Below are 21,570 nucleotides of genomic sequence, written 5' to 3'. Positions count from 1 at the left end.
TGAAGTGGCGGTCGGCAACGATAACGACGTGGTCGTTTAAAAATAAACAGAGACCAAAAAAAAAATAAACCTAGCCGTCCACGGGATCTCTAGCAGAGTAGCAATCCCGTAGGAAGAATTCCCATCGGGATTGGACCTTTGATGAGTTGGTTGATTCGGAGACAAGACGGGATTTTTTAGTACTATCCGTACTCCGTACTTCACTTTTCACTTTCCGAGACGGATCAAAGACCAAAGAAGGGAGCCTAGTGCTCCGTTGCCCCTACTCCGTACGGAGTACGCAGGAAGAGATTCTGGTCCATTGGGAATCTGGAACATGGACAAAAGGGTGCGAACGTGCATCCATATTGCATGGGCGCTAAGAGGCCTCTTGACTCTTCCCGGGATGGTCACTCCCACGAGTCATGAACCCCATCATCCTGGTCATCACATCGTCTATTCTCTGCTTGCCAGTTTGCCTCTCGCACATTCGGCACAATTGAATTATGCCGGTGCTCCGTGCAGGGAGTTTGGTAGAGTAGTCATTCATCCGACCTTGGAGCGTACAAAGTACACGCCTAAGGATAAGCCAAAAACACGCAAATACGGGGTGAAGACCATTAGACCAATTCCAACACCATAAACTCCCATTGGGCACCGATCCTCTAGGTCAAATTTAATATGCATCGGGCACCATTGGTCATTGCTTAACGAAAACGGAAACTACTAACTAACTAATTAAACCCCCATACTCCATAGGAAATTGAAGGCATCCTCTTAGCGGTATGTATACCTTGCCTATTCCGTATAGTTATATGTACTCCCGTGACCTCCCAGGCCGGGTACGGGCGCACACAACGCCCAACCCGGCTTAGCTGGTAAGTCCTGTTACATAAAATACTGCCATCCCACGCCTTTCTCCTCCCGTCCCCGCCGCCACGCCCCTTCTAGCGCAGAAAACTCCGGTAATACCAACCCGGCCCGGGCACCCCCAAATACCGTGGACGTCGGGTACAGATGGTAGGTAAGGTAATATTACCAGAACCTTGGGCACCATACATACCGCTATTCTCGATCCGTGGAAAGTGCGATCCTCGTGCCCTGTTTATCACACGCCTTGTGGTGGCTGTTTCTAGAAAGCTTCGAGAAGCATGCGCTGGCGAACCTTGTTTTTATTTTTTTGCCTTCTTGGCCCCGTGACGAGGACCATGGGTACGTTGAAAACAACATGCAACATGTGAACACTGAACACAGAAACAGAAAACAGCGCAGTTAGCCACGGTTCAGGTGCGCCTCCTTCCTTCTGTAATTATGTCTTATATTATTAGATCGGGAGACGTCATGTCGGGGCCGCCGGGTCAGTGTATTTCACATGATTTGAACACTGGCCAATTAGGGGCTCGGGATTGAATTGTCACGGGACATGGGGTAAGTTAGGTGGTAAGTGGCTGTTTCTTTTGATGTTTACTGCTAGCTACCTACTGGCGCCCTGGAGTTATGACTTTTATGCTATCAGGAGTCGGCATCATGCATCTTATAAGATAATTACAACGACATCATCTTGGACACAATCTTGTTTCGCAGCATTCAACCTCAACCACGGAGTACACAGTTTACAGTGTGCCTAAGGTATACTTCTCAAATTCTTACATACATACATACGCACAGTAATAGTGCAGAGTAAACGAATACGCCCATTCAAACCACTAAACCTACATAGTCATAGGTACTTACCTACCAAGACCATTCCATCTAGTCACACTTAGCAGACCAGCGGTAGTAGTCGGTACTCCAGTCCGTCCACGTCAAAAACCGCCCGTCCCACAACCCGAGTGCAAGAGGAAAAAAAAAAAACACCTCTAGCCCATTTTCAACGGAGCGCAGCACTCCGCGCTCCCTCTTCTCCGTAACCCCAAACAGGAAGCCCCTAAACCCAACCCGACCATTCGATCCCGAAACAGGGCCTCGGTCGGTCTACCGTGAACGCCAGAGCTCGGCATCGTCCCGATTCCTCGGGATGGATCTGAGGATAGCGCGAAATTGGAAACACCTGGTCCTTAGTCTTGAATTTAGTTAGTCTTACGGAGAACGGAGCATTTCGTTCTTGTTCTGTGCTATGGCCTTTGGATTTAAATTAAATCAAGGACAAAGGCGTTGCAAATGACATCAGATCTTGTCATTGGTTGGGGTGTTTGGGTGTCTGTGACTCTTGTTGAAGTGAATGATGGGGTTTTGGTTTGAAGGACTGTGCTCCGGATATTCATTAATGTCTTGCTTTGAGGCCGATGATTTAGGTTGTGTGCCTTGGATCTTAGCTACAGCCTACAGTCCGGTTTTCGAGTTGGTATGGAGAAAGAAAGAGGGAGATGAGGTCATATTAGAGGAAAAGTAGTTCTGGATGCTGTAGAGAATAACATACAAGATTTACGAGAGAAGAGTATACTATCCGAAATTATATACATACATAAAAAAGAAAAGTAAACAAGAAGATATTATTCGGCATCCAAAATCCCCGAGTAAAAGGACTCGGCATGCCGAAAGCACATCTCGGTCGGGACCGCCATACAAAAGACGCAACCGGCAGCCCGAAAAAAAAAATTCATGCACGGGCAAGGCCGCAACGCCTCAACCTATCCCGAAAAGAGACACAATTGACAAAAGCCAGGTCCAGCCCAATATGTATGCATGTCATTGCATCAAGAGGGAAAAAATTTCTCTCCTAGACTCCCCCACCTCCCAGCCTTCTTGTCCATTGAAATGTATCAGAGATAGGAACTGGAAGACTGGAGGGTGGGACACAATCCGCATATCAAGTTTTAGAAAAACTCAAGCAAGTGACATGTCGTTACACTGACTGTATAGCTTTACAGCAAGACATCTAGGCCTGACAATCGACCACGGACTAACCCCAAGGGACTCTTGTAATGGTTAGTGGTCATAGTCAATACATTGTTATTGTATAACAGCCTAACAGTACCGGTGAGGGTTAGCACCTGTTTTCAGCAACGAATCAGTCTTCTGCCCGACCTTGCCTCCCCCGCCGATCCACCGAATCCAGGACCCGCAAGCAGCAACCAAAGCTGAAAAAGAAAAAGCCGTGACTCAGCAAAGGTCCAGAATTCGATCCCGTCCGAGGTACCAAGCGAATCCTCACTGGCCAACAGAGCGTGGGAGGAAAAGAAGAGTGTACCTAAGAAGACCAGAAGATCCCCACGGAAACCTCCAACTTCTTCCATTCGATCCTCGAAGTAAACTCAATCGGGACAAACTGACCAACTTGCAATGCCCACCTGAACGAATGAGAGGCTGTCCTGGGAAGCTGGAGATCCGGTTAACGGGTTTCTAGTTCCAGCCACGATGGTTTGCAGGATCTTACTCCACGTTTATCGGGAACAGTCGGACGTCAAGGTTTGGCGATTTAGGTAAAGTGGTCGGGAAGTTCAGGGACGGTAAATTCTTTTTTTTTTTCTCTCACTTTTTTTTTTTTTTTTCTTTTCCATATTCTTATTCGTTCCTTCTGAATACCGGTGGACACCTTCTCGCCCACACAATTACTAGAGCCAGGAGAGGCTCTTCTACCGTACAGTATAACCTGACGCTGTAAACCGCCTAGCTGTATCTTCCCTGGGGCTGGGGAGAATCTCACGCGTCCACTTTTTATGCACGTCTCTTCCTGACTAATAATACCTTCTCCATAATTCCCAATTCAAGCATAGACCACGGAGCACTGTGCTACGAAGTCGTGTCTACACCGTACTACTATTATCGACATATCCCCATACTCCATAAACCAACCGATCGAAGATCGAAAAGGAAAACCTGGAATGATTCCATGATGATGTTTTCTAGTCTCCTGTAGTTATCATAATTGACATCAGCTGTCATTTGACTCGTCTTGGATGCAACGTATAGTTAGTTATAACATGTTGGTTACGTCATGGCCACCCTAGCACATGAACATACCATACTCCCGTACAGGCATGTAAAGTTTTCCCCGCGGGTAGAAAAGTGAGCAAGAAAAAGATCGAGTCGAGTTTTTATCGTGAGAGTCTAGAAAGTTAGACTATAGTTTAAAAAAAATTTGAAAATGAAAAGAAAATGAATTCTAATTCTAATCCTAATCTTAAGTGGTAGCGTTTTCTAACTCTACTCCGCCACATATCCCCGGACTTGTGGCAAAGAAAGAATGTACCATAATGCACGTGCAAAGCATATGATTTGCATTCTGTTTCTCGATTTCTTTTGATCTCGGCCCGGCTTACATGCTTGCACATGCTGGACGTGCATGGATGCTACCGTAATCCTTATTCAGGTCAGCCAAGTGCCAGATAAGTAATATATGGGTTTCCCGAATAGGCAGGAAAGGCGACGCAGAGACAGGTCTTTAGTGCTTATGCAATGGTCTAGAGCACTCACCAATTTACAACGTTGTGGTTAATTATCTTGAGAAAATTCATCAGTTTCCTCACTGAATAGGTAGTCAAGTAAATAAATAGCTGGTTGAAATTGCATAATAGACTGAAAACTTTTCCTGCAGGATATCAATCCAACAACAACAATAATAATAATATAGCCCCAAGTATCCAAAAACCAAGTACATTGTATACCTATCGGTTCTTGTCGCAACAAAACCAGTCAATGCTCCAATCGCGAAGCCCAATATATCATGACACAACATCAAGCAACTAGATAGAAGTAAGATGGGGGTGGTATGTTGGTGGTGCAAGCAAGCAAGCAAGCATCCCGCCATAATCTCATGTCACCTTGAATTCGATCCGAATGGTTCCGTGCACCTTGCTCCGTCATACCTTCGGATCTATGACAATTCAGCTCAGTAAGGTATGACAGAAGCTAGGGGGGGAAGTCAAGTAGATACTGATGACAGTGTTGATGTCGGTGTCGATGTCCACGATAGTTAAGGTGGTTGCAGGGGAGGAAAACTAGTGGGAGAAATTAAGTATGACTGGCAACGGAGTACAATCATTCAATTCAATTATTCTGCACTTAAAAGACTTACATTAGGAAGCGGAAAAAAAAATCTAGACCAAATAAGACCGAGTACCCTGGGGCAGCTTGCCTCGTACTCGGAGTCGTAGCAAGCAAACGGAAAATTAATTTACTTGTTAATTTATAATTGATTAAGATTCTTGCACGGCATGTGAAGGGATCAGTGCGACGATTCTAGATCTCGACAGGAACCTGCACGCTGAGCTGGACTGTCGCCGGTGCCGCCTTTTAAGGCCGGATGCCATTAGACCCCTGTCGCTGCGTCTGGTATAGGCCGGGGAGCTGGTACTCGATGCTAGATAAGGCAGGTCATCATCTCCGAGGGCTTATATTTTTCCATTTTTAATTCATTGATTTTATTTATTTTTTTGGAAATATCCGAGAATTATAAGGAAATTTTTTTTACTATAACATACATGACACATGTGCAGGCTAGACTCAACTGCAGTCCAGTAAAGAGGAAAATAGAGCTTGGAAACAAATCACAACGCATAATATGGTATCTGGTATCAGAAGATAAAGCAAGATGACAGGTTTTGAAAATGCATGATAAACAGTGGTTTTCTTTTGCCTTGCTGCTATGAATCGCGAGCAGTCAAGTAGACGCGACAATGATATCCTTGTCCTCTGGTTCAAGGGCTCCGCCCAAAACAAGATTCGAACAGAAAATCGTAAAAAATGGAAAAAAAAACCCCGTGCCAAAAGAGAAATGCCAATGAATCTGGCTTGTTGAAACAAATGAGATCATCTGTACATGAATATTAATGGCGTAAATGAGGCGTTGTCCTCTAAGTGGCTCATATGAGAATAACAGAGCAGATAGCCACACAATGCAATGATCAGAAAAAAAAAAAGAAAAAAAAGACCCGGAAACAAGATTAGGTCAGGAATAAAAACCATATGATGCCGTTGTGCGCCAAGATGCAATGCAGAGTCGTGATCGTACGTGTCACAGGGATATTCAAATCAAGGGTCTTTACATAGACAAAAAGGAAAAGGGATGCGTATGATAAGAGGGGGAATCATGGTCAGACATTACCCAAAGGATATGTCCTGACACAGATAGAGGGAAGGAATTTGTTTTGGGGTGACGTATGTTTTTGCTCTTTCGGGGAGATGAATCGAAAACACAATGGTGCTTTCTTACCATCCCTTCACGTGGTACTCCCAGGGCCCGAAATCAGTGTAGTTGGTCCAAGAGCCAGTTTTCGCAACATCCTTGTCCTGGCTCTGACTGATCGCGTTGGCATTGGTTATGCCAATTCCCTGGTTGGGGACTTGACCTTTCTGAGTACCACTAGGACCAGGATACTCTTGCAGGTTCGCCATGTCATGAGCGGTATGTCGACGTTTCAGGAATGCGTTGGCAGTAGTGCTCTTTTGTTGCCGTTCCCAGAGCAGGTGGCGGCGAAGAGACTCAGTCAACTCAGTGGCAAGCATGTTTCTTCGCGTTGTCCGCGGGGAATGGGCGACCGATTGCGGGGAAGGTTTCATGCCGATAGGCTTGGAGCGAGGCACATCGGGTCCGCGCATAGTCAGGCTCTCCTCGTCATCCTCGGGCGGGGAAGCGGGGATCGAAGGTCCGTTGGGTGATGTCAGACGCGACCGTTGCAAAGCTGGGCTCGATCGAGTGGCTCCCATTTTCGTCGGTTGGTGCATCATCATCGTCAGCATGGAGCGTCGCGAAATCAGGTTCGGTCGCGAGTCAACCCGTTGGAACATTTGGTTTTCCTCCACACTCGATCGGCCGCTTTCCGTCACGGAATCTTCCCAGTCCGAGTCCTCGTCGTCTTCAATGGCGCTTTCGGAAACTTCGTCCTCGGTCTCGATAGCATCTTCGTCGTTGTCGACAGGTCGCTCCTTGATAGGCTTGATAGTGCCAACTTGATCCTTGAACGAAGTGACCTTCTTTTTCGGACTGGGCTGGTTGCTAGCAGACTTGCCCAGTTCGTCGGAGAGCGAGCTACGGTGCGGTCCTTGCAACGCCATGCGGTCTTCGAAGGAGCTCTCGTCGTCGTCACCGGACGAGCCGCCCAGAGTAAACATACCGCCCTTCTTCTTAAAGGGCATCATCGGTTTGAGTTGCGTTGACTTGGCGGGGCTAGGATCAGCAGCCAGGTTTGGCTGAGACCGGTAGGACGAAGAGACATGCGAGGGAGAGAAACCACGGACGATGCTGGGTGACTTGATCAATTCAGGGCGACTAGGAAGAATACCGGAGGACGAAACGCTGGTATCCGAGGCGGTGGCGTTGGCAGCATCGCTATCGTTACAATCAGGGGCAGTGGTCGAGCAAGATTCGGTAGACCGGTTGGGCTGTTGGTGGTGGCTGATAGGATAGGGGGGAGTTCGTTTGGCGGTAGAGACGGAGGGAGGAGTGGGAGTGGGAGTAGACGGTCGAGGGGTGATGTCGACGACGGGAGGGGCAACGGTAGTCATGGGGGACAAAGGTTCAAGATTCCTCTTCTCTTTGATGTTGAGAACCATTCGCTCCAGGCCTAGTGATGTGATGTGCTTCTCCTTGCCTCTGCCGAGGCTCAACAAAGAATCTTCACGAACAACAGCGGGCCGGTAGTCAGACTTGGGACGCTTGATATGGTGTTCTATCCGCTCCGCCTGATCCGAAGCAGCAGATTCGACACTGGCGGAAAGTTCTGGCAAATCACCCGCTTCCTGACGGAGGAGTGGCAAAACTGAAGTATCGCTAGATGTTTCCGGTTCCACGCAGAAGGTCTCACGTGTCCAAAGTCTCCAACTCAGGTTCTCCAATCGACGGCCTTCTTCCATGTAATCGGCACATTTCGAAAAGACTTGTTTCACAGTCCAAAAATCAGCAATTTCCCCTAAACCCGTCGATCGCATCTGAGCGAAGCAGACGTAGAAGCAGGTACTCACCCATCCACATCCCGTGAAGACTCTGCGCATTGGCCGTGTCCACCTTGTGAATCTTTTCCGTATCCACCGTAAGAACGGGGGTTGATAACCGCGAAGGCATCTTGTCAACAGTCCCGATGCTTAACTTGTCTAATCCTTTCATACAATCCAAGAGGTGTAGTTTCGGGGTCGCCGTCTCCCCCGAGCGTGGTCGTACGGCGCGAGATTGTCGATGCGGAATAGCTACCTCGTCTTGTAAGATGTTTCCCCAGGTTTTCGTCTCGGTCGTACGCGTCCCGACGGCGTGGTTAGAATCCAATATGACGAAGAATTGGCGCCTGAGCTATCGTAAAATACAGCAAGTCGAGTCGAGGGACTAGGGTTCGTGAGCGATAGGTACGGCCGGAGAGAAGAGTCAATCGACAATTGAGGTCGAGTGGTCGAGAACGTTCAATCCCACAAAATCTGAGGCGATACGAAGCGGGAAAATTGGAAGCAGGTAGCGGTCGAAAGGATGGCAAGAGAGGAATGGATGCCGGCGAAGTATAGATTTACCGGATTCGGGAAAGAACGAGGGGTGAGTCTAGACGAGGATCGAGGTGGAGGGATGGGCGAGAGATTGAGGGAAAAGGAAGAGGAGGGGGAAGAGAAAGAGAGAGAAAAGAAGAAAAGTTTAGAGAAATATGGGGGAGGAGAAACTTAGTGGGTGGAGCGGACGAAGAAAAGAGGAAAAGGGAAGATAGATACTTAATGACGGGTCGGTGGAGATGGGACGGGGGGGGGTTAAGTGGATGGGTATGGGTGTATGAATATGGTAACGGTACAAGGGGAGAGGGAAAGGGCAAAAGGAAATCGAGGGTGGCCACACAGAGAAAAGGCCGACGAGGGTACCAAGGAACAGGTTCTATGGTGACTGACGATGGGGATGGCGATGGCGGTAAGTAAAAAGGAAAGGATCCTAGCCGCGTCTCCTTCAAGGTCGGGGCCTGGATGTGGGAGGGAGAAAAAAAAAATGAATATTCATTTTTTTATTAATTCTTTTTTATTTTCCTGATTATTTCCTTTTTTCTTTTTTCCATTTTCCTTTTTTTTAGTGCGTTACTTCCGGAGTATCCCCGTGGGTCGGCTGGTATTTCATACCCTGTCATGACCAGCGTAATATTACCGGTCTGTTTCCGGAGTCCCACCCAAAGAAAAAAGTACGGAACGGGATCACGGAGCGCCTAGGAGGTACTAGAGATACGGTGAATGCGGTCTTTCATACAGATCCACTTCCCTACTGCACTTAGGTGCGGTCTTACTCTGTCCTCTCCGCTCAAGGAATGTACATAATACTGCCACTGCATTTTACCATTTTATACATCGACCACAAGTCCACTGACCAATTCTCGTCTCCACCACTCCAGTTACCTGTCAAGATTGATCAAATGGAAGATGTTGGTGAGGAAACACCCATCCGAATAAAAGGGGACATACGTCTCATACGATGGCAGAAGTCGACAGTGTACTGTAGTGTAGAGAAGAGAGGGAGAGAAGATGATCTTACCTAAAAATATCCATGGCGATAGTGAATAGCCCGAACGATGCAAAGAGGAAGCAACTGGTTCTAGACAAACATCCAGACAAAGATCGTCCTGTCCTGTGACCTCCTCCCTCTGCCGCTGACTAAGGCAGCTCCCTTTTGCAGTTCTCTACGGACTGGAGTACTATTCTCTCGCGTCACTTGACTTCCTCAAAAATGGGTCTCGAATGATTGGCCCTGATGAACTGTTCTGATATCACTCCACACTTGTCAACAACGCCTTGAGTAAGAATGATTGAATACTCCATACTCCGTAGGTACAACCATAAGCTACTCCGTAAGGTAGTCAGGCCGGAGAGAGGTCTACGGAGGTACCCCCTTCTCCTTAGCTCTGCGACGAGATACTCCGGAACGAACAACCGGCCAGGCCTAACTCCAAACCTATACCTATAGGTCGGGGATCAGCTCTTGCAAGAACGCCTATTTTATTATTATTATTTTTTCTGCCCCCCTACCGAAAGCATGACTGACAGTTCACCAGGCCGCGTTGCCATACTGAGGCCTGCTGACTTACCATCATTAATTAAACTGCTTTCGCCACGGACTTGACTTCGGACTACATTCTCAGTGCAGTAAAATCATACCTTGTCGATATGGTGTAAGAGCCTTCTACGGAGTAGCCTACGCAGGGAGTAAGGTAACCCTGGACGTTTTGGACTGCTTCTCAAGCCGCATATTTCTTTTTCTTGCTTCTATCACATCTAAATTTGTATGGCTTTTTCCTTTTTGGGGTCACAAATCGATCACTCAATTCCACCGTATCCATTGTCTGGGATCAAATTTTCCGGCCGTTTGACATGATGTTTATCCGCCATTAACCCCTCGGGATAGAGATAAAAGTACGATTTCACTCTCTCTCCCTCTCCCTTTCTCTCCGCTTAAGAGTCTCGGATAAGGTACACACACTCTAGGAGGTATCGTTGGCTGTACTCCTTTCCATATGACACGTCGACGTAGCTGGTCCAACCACGCCGGCTGAAATGGCCTAAAACATCGGTCTTCTGGGTGTACAATTTGGTACTCGGTAACTCGCTACCCATTAGCTGGCGACATGTATCACGATGATTGGAATTGCCTGCCTATCCCCAGGCGGAGTCACATACCGGGGAACAGAAGGGTGGTTCCCGATCTGGTTGATCGCCTTAGCTTAGGCCTATTGCTTTGATCGGTTCCTTAATTTCTTCTGCAGGTATGCACAGTCCCCTATCCTGGGACCCTCTTGTTGCAAATTTATCATAATTACGGATTTCTTTTTCTTTTTCTTTTTCTTTTTCTCCCTGTCGTGTTGGGATGGCGGATAGCCTGAAGTGATTACTTGCTACATATCACAATGAAGTCTGCAACGCATCCCTGGGGGGAATTCCTGTATTCAACGCCACCCCTTCTTACTGGAGACTCGGGAAAAGGGCTGAAGGGGGAAAACAAAGCAAGTCAACAGATCAAGGTCACTGCCGCCCCATTCTTGCTCTGTGTTGAGTCACAAGGGCGGCTCAGGTTTGCCAGTTGTCATGATGATATCAAAGGAGGCGACGACGGATGAAGGTCGTTTGTATGTATACGAAGTAGGATAGGTAAGGAAGGGGCAGGAATAGAGTAGAGGAGACTTTAGCCGGGGAGGGAGGGGGGAAATTGACATAAACCCTACCGTTGGGCCTTGTTTTTTGGCGCCCTGCCCCGGCCTGCCCCAGAGCAGGTGTCAAAGTCTTGATCCTCCACATAGTTGGGGTTATTTGCTTTTTTTTTTTTTTTTTTTTTTTTTTTACTATTATTATTATCATTGTCACGGGGCTAGAAAAGAATTTCTCCAGCTTGGCAGTCCTAGTTTAATCCAGCATAGGGACTAACAGCCGCCACAGTTGGATCGTAGGAAAGTAAACCCCCTGCTCCCCAGGTAAGTGGTTCGGGGAACCAGGATTAAGGAGATCCTCCCGATCCACCGCCATCACCTATCACTTTGAATCGCGATGATTGATTTGTTATTGGTTATTGGTTTTTTTATTTTTATTATTCATTTTTTGAACCCCCTTCCTTTTCCCTTATCGCTACTGACGGGCGGACCGACCGACTGACGCTGACTGACAGACCGTCAGTTGTCAGCCCCCAAGTATCACAGGCTCACGTTTCAATCATGTGATGTTGCAGCACGTCAAAGGTCCAGGATTTCGGGAACACCTGACGGATGAGCTGTAAGAGGGATGGATTTGAGATTGGAATTTGAGATTAGAGATTGGAGGTCAGGTCGTGGTTTACCCGTCGGGTTTCAATTTCGCTTCCCCATTTCCTATTGGATGAAGGCGATACCTACAGTAGGTAGGTATGTACTGTACCTATTCTATCCGCATGGTTTGTAATGGTTGTTGTCACCATCTTCATCGATAACCAACTACATCATGGTCGCTTAATTTTTCAATTTGCTTGACGTTTGCTGTCTGGTGTAGCCTTCGCTTCATTTTGTTTTTGTTTCTATTATTTATTTCATTGTCTATCGTTACCTTTTTTTTTATCCCCCTTTTTTTCGCTCCCCGAAACTAGGTACTACCTCTCTCTCTTGTCACTCGTATACTCTTATTTTTGTTTTTGTTTCGGGTTACGCCTCAGCTTCGCCTCATCGAACGGACCGGCGTAACGGAGTATATCCAATGTACCGTGCATAAGGTAGGTACTCCGGAGTAGGTCGTGGGTACAGGATAACGATAGCGCTGGAGAGAGAGAGAAATGCCTTTCGGCCATTCAATTCAATCAGTCAGTTTCGGGGGTCGCTCCGCCTAGGGCCTTAGTTGCCCGTAGGGACGGAGATGAGGTCGGTTTATCGTGACCCGAGGGAGAAATCCGTGGGCTAACGGCGGTCTATGACATGGGGGTCAATCCTGGTCAGATGCATGGTGGGGGAGGGAAGCAGGAGAGGAGGGGCGAGGAAGTCTTACATGCTACTCATGAACTCCGTAGGTAGTTAGTTCGTAGATATATACATACTGTACTTACACACACTGTAATGAGTATATATAAGCGGGCATTAATTAATATCATATCATTGGTATGTAAGTAGTTAACTTCTAGTTATGGCGTACTCCGTACGTCTACTGAGTATGAGTGTTGTACATATGTAGGTAATCATATCATCATCTATCATATGGACGGACAATCTTTCCCCGGAATATATCTTACTACAGGGACTTGACCACGCCCGGGGCTGGGTTATTTGGCTTACTTGGTGTAGGTAAGGGTCTTCTTTTCTCTTTTCTGGAATAGACGTACTTTTTGTTGAGCATAGTTTGTTTCAAGGTACTGCGGTTAGTATATAGGTACTAATTTACTAAGGTCTACTATGGTGTGGTGTGTGCTGTTCATGTACATACCTTAGGGGCGGGTAGTTGGTATGTATGTATATCGATGTTAGAACAAGGCTCTGCCCCCCTCTCCACTCCCTCCCTACCTTTCTACTTACTAGTAGTTCGCTATACAGAGTAGAAGCAAACCCACATCTTTCTTGCATATTCCATGCCATGCACGCCATTCTCGGAATCAATCAGTGTGATCTCTGATCTCAAAGATTCCACAAGAGACGACAGGCACAGAGTACAAGGTAGTAAATGTCCCGGGTCGAAAGAAAAGAAAAATACCGTGAAGGGGCAAAGTGATTACCCCCCAACAACTGTACACCGTAAGTAGGTATATCCTCCGCTAGTATGTAATTTCTTCTCCGAATGAGAATACCGAATAAAATGATGGCAAATAATAATAAAAAATGAATTAAGCAAACAGCAAGAAAAAATCTTCATGACATGCAGCTGAGGGGTACGTTCCTTCGATGATCGAACCTGCTCAGCTGCTCAACATCCATGCAGACAATTGTTCCACAGCGACGATGGAGAGACAGCCACGTAGCTGCACCCCTATCCACTGATCAGATCAGATTTTAGATAGAAAGCGGGAAGGCGAAAGGGATAACTAAGGGAGGGAAAATCAGGCGTGCTGCAGGGTTCGTCAGGTTTGACTGACGGTCAAGGGACAGGGAAAAAATCGATCATCCTCCACATTTCCAGAAACCATACGGGGTACGGAGTACAGGCACTTCATTGCCGACATGGAAGGGAAAAGGTGGGTTAAGCTTATGGTTGATAACGCTGTCCTAATCCGTGGAGGACGGAGAAAAAGAGGCGAAAAAAAGTAAAAACAGGTCTGTTTGCCTGTCTACCATGCTGACGATTTTCTTTCTTTTTTCTTCTCTTTCTGGTGACATATTTACTCTCCGTATATCTTTTTCCCGTTTGAGGTTCTTACAAAAATGCCTGGTGATAGAATGACGATGATAATTTGCCGGCCCGACATACATACGGAGTACATCGTGGACGAAGCAGAAAAATAAGATTATCCCATGATCGATTCGTATATTCTTCTCGATCTGTTAGGGACCGGAAGGATTGGAGGGATGCTAGAAGGTCGACCAACTGTCGGTCTACAATTGGCCGTTGACGGTTGAAGATGACCTTTCTGATGATCGTCGGGTAAAAGAGCCTTGGAGAATGCCGGTCTCCATGTGTCCGTCGGTCCCGGGCTGTTAGGCGTACGGACGACGAAAACAAGCAGGCAAGTAGATCTGGGGTAAGAATTGAGCTAGTCAAACCATTCCCGCGGTTTCAATAATCATGGCCCATGGTACACTATCCCGGATATTGAAATCCATTCTGCATGGGGAAACGGAAGGGAAGGTATGGAGCTACGGAAAAATGAGAAACGAGGAAAACCTTCCAGGATTGCTCTACTGAAGCTAACGAGCAATAGTCGGCAGACTATGGAATGGAAAGTTACCGAGGGTGAACAGCCCCCCGAGTCTGCCCCCTTTTCTCTTGTGCATTAGGGAATGAAATTAGGGAATAATAGGCAGTAACTACGGCGTACGGAGGAGACCGTAGGCATCCGTGAGTTAGGCGCTGCGGCGACCGCTGTGTCAGTCTCAGACAACGAAGTGAAGCTCTCTCGCCCGTGGCCAAGGAAAAACGCGGGCAATTAAGTCATGGGCTGTGCGACTGCAGCGATGGTACCCCGACCGGGTCCCCTTAACGTGTGGGGGAGAGGCGAAAACCACAGGGAGAGTGATTTAAGCAAGCCAATTCACGCCTGGTGGCGAAGTTTTATTTTTTATTATTTATTATTATTTTATTTTTTTTGCAAGTCACAAGAACAGGGGCTCCGTCACATGATGTGGGGTCGAACCCGCGGCATTACTCAATACGCGTCGGAAACATCGGAAGGAATGGGGATCGATGGGATGATGAGATTTGCTTTATCTCATAGTTTGTCGGGTCGGGTCATCAATACATCATACCGTGCCATCCTAGATGATGATGCTATCCGACTCTACCCCCGGGGCTAATCCAACATCCGAGGTCCTACCAGCTATTGACTGCTACGACGGAGTCCTCCGCAACTCTAGCTGCCTAAGGCCCTCCAGATCGGGTCAAGCGTTGAGCCCCATAGCTCCGACATTCCTGGCGTTCACCAATCCTGTTCTATCAGATTCATATTACCTAAAACTAAAAGTGACAGAAAACGACATCACCCAATGGCTTAAGCTATCGCGGTCTTCGCCAACGCTACGGAACAAAGAAATGCAGACCGCTTCGAGAACTTCTTCCATCACTTGCCGCGTCACAGGGAGCATGAATCACAACAGGCCGGTCTGAACGGAGTACTTCCCTCCGAGCACAGGGACATCGGTCTGTCGATATGCGATGTGGTCTTAAGCAAGTAACAATATGCGGTCTAGGATACCTGATAATAAAAGGAAACCACAAAGAATCGTTTAGGAACCAGGTATGTGGCATTTCCCTTTCTTTCTCCGTGCAGTGTGTTTCCGTACACAGCGTCAACACTCCTCTCTTCCGGGCCTAAACCAGACAGCCGAGATGGGTAGCTACAGGACCGGCGTCGATCCAAGAATTGCCTGGCTGTCTGAGTTCTCCCTCTGCAATTGACTCGGTTAGGGGGAAAGGAGGGGAAGGATGTGGCTGGCAGAAGGGGGTAACGTGGGCTGGGTGTTCCTGTACGGAGCAGAGATACTCGGTGGCACAAGTGAGGTCCGAGCCCCCTCCTTCGTCTACGGTGGAAATATTGGGAGGTAAACAAATGTCAACGTAGTAGCGACGTTGGCTGGGCGCGAGGGTACGGAGGACTCCGTGATTCATCCTGCTCTCACTATCATCCTTGAGAGCTACCGGCTCGTCTATCATCGGGTACATCCATGGCTACCCGAATGGGAAGGGCTGGTATGTGCAGATATGTGTGCATACGTACTTCCCATTTTTCTACACAAGTAGCGCTCATCGTCAATGTGTCCAGCCCTACCTAGTATATATGGGTGTCTCAGACATCCCTATCTAAGATTCCTCCATGCATAGCGTAAAGCTTGGATTGCGCACAGATATCAAAATCGTGATCGTCATCGGGTCTAGGTCGTTTGGTGGATACTTCTGTACAAGGGATGAGAGGAAAAGGAAAAGCCGTTGACGCTGGCGGTCTGCCCATTCTCTGATTATTGCAAATATAACCGATATCTGTCGTGCAATAAATGCAGCCTAATAATGGTTGTATGGTGTTTATCCCTGCTCCGTCGTTTGCTCCCACTCGATGGCCCTCTGTTAAAGTGTTTCTCTTTTCCTCGGGTTGACTAACCAACTCCTCGAACTCGGCCAATTCAAACATCAACATACCCCAACGTTGTACCTTTTTCTTTTCCTTTCTGAGCAGTCACATTCCGCATACCGGCCCGCATCCCCGACCAAAACCCGCCCTTGAGAGATCGTCGTCACGTAAACCAGACAGAGTACGGTACCTTACCACGGGCGCCAACTAGTGTAGCAAATAAGACCGATTGGAAATCTGCCCTTTGTTCGAGAAATGGACTAGCGACGGGTTATGCAGTCTCTCCCCAAGGGGACGGTCGTGCATGCAAGGGTTACGCGGATCGCGGGTCCGGCTGGACAAAGAACGATCTGATGGTTTTAGAAAAAGGGAGGGTGGACTGACTGACCAGTACTGTATTTCACTTTTGGGGGGTTTTTTTTCTTTGCTTTTTTATTCAGGTACGGAAGTCTTTGGAAGGTCGGGTGATGTAGTTAATTTTATTGCCTATCACACTTCTTTGTATACAAAGAAAAGGGGAAGAGAAAAAGCCTCTCCTCATCACCGTCACCTGCGATACGAGTTCAAAGTCCCCTGTTTTCTACTCCGTATTTTCTTGTCTCTTCCTGTCCCGGAATAAATCCTACTCCGTAGACTGGAGAACAGATGGGTTGCCGATCTCAGTCGGCATGGATGTCGTGATGACGGCACGTTGGCGGGAATTTCCCCAGATCCATCAACCCCAGGGATGAAAGAAGCACGGGAGTCAACCCACGGTTCTAACACACAAGACTCTCAGAATCCCTTGGGATGTGTAGTTTCTTTGAAAAAGAAAACAAACTTCGATGGTAAAGAAGGATGAAGGTAAGGCCAGCGCCCCGCCACCAAAAACATGGAACCATCTGGTCGGCAGATACGGGTTGGAAACTGACTCGCTGGTTTTCCACCTTTCTGGTCACTTGCTCTCAAACCAAGGGAAAATTTCGCACGAAGTTTATAGTCTGATCATTTCCCTATAGGTTCCTGCCCCTCCTGAGAGCGCGGAAAACCCAGGAACCAAAGCCAAAAACCTAGTTCTAGAATGTCACCCCCTCCTTCGTGAAGCAGCGCCATTAAGGCATGGCGTCGTAAGGCTTTAGCTAAGAAAATCTCTATTGCCGGTGCAATCCGATTCACTCCTACGTATATGGCGCTACATGCCGTTCATAAACTATGAACTATAATGAATGGGGTTGGATGCATTACTTACTTGCCTACTTTGGGAGTACATGCTCGTTACACACTATCATTCTATCATGGATGCTTTCAGATACGAACTCATAAATACTAAAAAGTACTACTCCGTATAACTGGTTCAGCGATCGATGGGAAACCAGCCCGTTAGTCCATGCATGGCAAGTGTCCAGGTATTTGGGAACGAAGGCATGTTTATTATTTCTTGTTTGGGGATCTGTGGACCCACTTCGCGTCGATCATGTCTCGCAATCAGGCATTCTTTGGCTGGACTCGAGGGGAAGGGGTGTATGTATGTATGTACGTACGTGTATGTATGTATGTATGTATGTGGATATCCATGTTGTGCGATATGCAATATGCGATATGCTTCCTGCTGGATGACGGCCAGCGAGAATAACTTGCATAGGAGGTAGGAGCTAGCATTGCGACAGGTGTGGATGAGAGAGAGGGGGGATTTTGTATCCTATGAATGACTGACGGTATAACTACGGATAGACCGTGCATAGATAGGTATATGTATGGATGATCATTTTGTCTAGACCCTGCGCATTGTTGACGGTGATCCTACCAGCTACTTACCTACTTGCTGTATGCGCCACACCAATACATATCGAGTTCGAGTTCGATGGTATGTATTTCGTAGTTTACTGACTGACTGACAGTACATCGTGCTGTCCTTCCCCGCCCGCAGTGTTCTCGAACAGCAGAGACACGTCGTAGTCAGCTAACAGCTTTGGCTCAGTCACTCGATATCCCAACCACAACTAGCATTGAATAGAGAGTGGCACACGTCTACTCATACATATGCCACACGACCGGGGCCATCCCTATTGTACTACATGACAATGAATTTCCAGCGGCCCCCAGTAAGCGCCGCGGTTTTTCAAGCGTCATGTGAGCGATTCTTCGAGAAGGTCAGTCTGGACGGATGTTCAAGTGCTAGAGAAGGTTTCCTTTTCTGGAAGAAACGAAGATGCAAAGAAGGTCAACATAGGACAGAAAGCCAGTCCAGCGTCTAATTCATCCATGATCCGATCTGTCTTTGCAGCTACTCCGCTCAGCCCTCTTTCGTTCTCCCTCGCACGCGCGCATCCCAAGGACCCATGAATGGACTCGACAACTCAAGAGCGTTGCACAAATCGACCTTCAAAAAAAAAAAAAAAGCTAAGATGGAGAATAAGAGTGTCGGGAATCGAATCTGAATAAATCTCGTTTCCGCGATAACCTGAAACAAAAATTCAAATCCAACCGACTCGCCAAATAATCGCATGGGACTGGGTTGTCTGACCACTGACCTTGACGCCTTCTTTCTCATCTCATCTCATCTCACCTTACTTCACCCCACCTCCCTCACTTCAGCATCTCACATCATGGTAGCACCTTTAGCACCATTTGTCTTCCCGGAAAGGCCGACTCCAATCATCTACTCCATGATTTCTGACTGGGTGCAGGTACAGTGCCAATAAGATCGAACTATCAGGCAGGTCAAATTCTCATCCCCCACGCAACTCCCACCGCAAACCCATGTGACGTGCACCGGCCCGCCAAGAAGGTCCCTTATTCGGGTTCCTGGCTGACGGCAGCGTTTCATCGTGAAGAGTCAAAGGGCTTGCTGTCTCCGGTGGATCTCGGGAATAGAGTTGTGGGCTTTGTTTGCGGGCTGGTTGTGCGCATGTCATTGGGTGGGTTAAATGGGTGGACGAGAGATTGGAGGACACTAGTGCAAGCTGTCATGTTCCTTCTGGGGGAGTTTGCTGGAACATTCTAATCAGGGCTGGTTCGCCTTTTTGGCTAAAGGTCATGGTTACCTGAGGTGGTCGTCCTAGTAGTACGGGGTTAGGGGGTTGAGGGCAAAGTACAAACCGTATACTCTGTGCGCTACGCTACGAGTCTACATCTGTATGGATATCGAGTATGATTTATTAGTCTAGAAGCTCGATCGTGTTGGTTGTTGTTGGAATATTAGACTGAAGTTAATTATAGACCAATTTTCTTCACAGATGGAGCTACCATAGGCCCCCGGTATAAGGCAGCCTGTTCCCCGTAACTCCACATTTTCATTCGGAACAACACAACAAACAAACATGAAAGCATATGGATGGTACTTTTGGAGTTGAGACAGAGCGAGGTACACAGGGACAATACCCGCGGCCTGAAATCGTTCGAAATGAAGATTCCACGTACGATACGTTCCACACAGGTAAATCCCCCAGGAAAAAACAACGCCAGTTCGGTACCTGGTATAGCCCCAAGCCCCAGCCAAGGGCGACAGCAATCATACCCAAAGCATATCAGATGGCATGGCTCCCCTCACCGCAGTCGTGTGATGGAGGGCGGAGGGGGGCCGATCGCCAACGGGCGAAGTAGCGGTATAGATGGCAAGCAACGCGGAAATGAGGTCGAAGGAGCAGAAAGCGAAAAGGAGCCCAACGAGACAAACGCCGCGGCGCATCGTTTGGCGCCCTGCCCGTCAAGAAGTCGTCACGAGCAACGAAGAGATTTTGCCGTCGATTGAACGCCGCGAACCGACACAAGCCACGTCAATGGACCATGTGACGGATCTGCTCTGTAGGCGGTAATTGAGGCTTACCGGCAGCTTCGCTTTCTTTCTTTTTCCTGTTTCTGTGGGTTCTGGGGAATCACCTGCAACGGGAGTCTAGAATGAGCACTTTGCTTCTTCCCTTCTTCTGTTCTTCTCTGTCTTTTCTTTTCTTTTTTTTCCCGCTGATGATGACTGTCCCACTCGGCCCAGACAAAAAAGAAACGCCGGGTCATCTGAACGATGGAAATTTTCTCCCTTCAGGGGTGTTTGATTGACGGATTATCTCTGGGGCTGGAAGTCGGTCCATTGCTATTCTTATCTTTCGTCCTTCATCTTCTAGTCAGCCTCCCTCACTCAACTGATCGATCATCCTCTACTCCGTGGTCTCGAGGGAAACTAAATCCGCCCGTCTTGATTGCACCATCTGTCATCCTCCCCTCCCATGAGATAGATTACTGACTATCGTCCCTTTTCTCTGGACCGTGATCGACTGACAGCGATACCCAAGGGACTGGTCAAAGGTCAAAGATCAAAAAGTGGACAACTGACTCCGACAGCGATAAACTTCACATGCCCCCCTCTCCATGAAACCCACGAGTCCGCGGAACTGGGATTGCAGTTCCACGCGCCGCGCAACCTCGACGATGGGACCAGCCTGCGATCTGTCATTTTTGCTTTTTCTTTTCTTTTCTTCTTTTGTCTTTTCTGATTTGATTTTATTCGCTTTTCTCGGTCCTGGCCTGTGATGATCCACCCCACCTGTCACGGCATCATATGTAGTATCATTTCACCGACCGACGATACTCGCCGAGACACAGCTGAAAACCATTCAAAAGATTTGGATCTCGTGTGACGGATGTGATGGGACGAATCTTCCTTCCCCCCTGATTCACACCCATTCTGTTTGAAAAGAGGCATCCAATGTCCGGGGCCAAGTCAGACATACAGATGCACTCTCATCCGGCCCGCCCCGCCGTTCGTCGTTCGTTTTCCCCGTTCGTTTTCCCCGCGGGAGTCACTCATCTCATTTCTGTCTCTCTCCCTCTGTATCTCCTGTTTATTTTCTTCTCGGGAGCTGATCCTATCCTGATTCGACCCTTCGCTCGTACCTGATTGCCTCGTCTTGAGTTTGCTTCCTGATGTCATTTTCTTTTCCCGTCGCATTCCCGTTCAGGATGATTCATACCATGTCGGCAACTCTGTTCCTTTACACCTCGGCTTTTTTTTTGTTTTCTTATTTTTTTATAGCTTCATTTTGGTTTCCATTTGTTTCCATCCCTGCCTGACGAAGACAAACTCTCACCTTCTACCCATGGTACCTGTCATTTGACCCTGGCATAGACCTGACCTAACTTGACCTAGGTAACTAATCGGATCGGAAGTATTAGGTACAAGAGCGAATATACCCCGGAAGAAGCACGCCGATGGCTTGCAGTTGCAGACAAAAGATCGACCCAACAAATCCGCCCAGAGCCCAAGAGACCCCTCGGCCGGGGATTTTGCTGACGTGGAGTACACCGTGGAGGTGGTTGCTTCCTTGGGAGTGAATGGCGTAATTAGCCTGTAACATGTAGCATGTATGTAGCATGTAGGATGTAGTAGTCTACCCCGTACTTACTACCCCGTTGATGTACATGTATGTAGCATCCGGAATTCCGGATATCCGGGGAAATGGCATGCCATGTCATGGCATGGAGACGTCGGATGACCTGACACGGTTGGCTCGCGG

The 21,570-nt window shown here is 47.8% G+C and overlaps 1 protein-coding gene across 1 annotated transcript; it reads right to left on the bottom strand.

The window, feature by feature from the left end:
• Window positions 1–6,129: 6,129 nt before the first annotated feature.
• KD926_004122 (uncharacterized protein) lies at window positions 6,130–7,981 on the bottom strand (the record flags this gene model as incomplete). Its single annotated transcript, XM_053096619.1, has 2 exons — window positions 6,130–7,829; window positions 7,882–7,981. 2 exons carry the CDS (start codon window positions 7,979–7,981, stop codon window positions 6,130–6,132), a joined length of 1,800 nt encoding a protein of 599 aa, XP_052961265.1.
• Between the last annotated feature and the right edge of the window lie 13,589 nt (window positions 7,982–21,570).

The sequence above is a fragment of the Aspergillus affinis genome, assembly GCF_023601865.1.
Source record: "Aspergillus affinis strain CMG 70 chromosome Unknown NODE_1_length_919884_cov_86_970707, whole genome shotgun sequence".
Classification (NCBI taxonomy): domain Eukaryota; kingdom Fungi; phylum Ascomycota; class Eurotiomycetes; order Eurotiales; family Aspergillaceae; genus Aspergillus; species Aspergillus affinis.
This window is presented reverse-complemented; position numbering and strand designations above follow the sequence as displayed.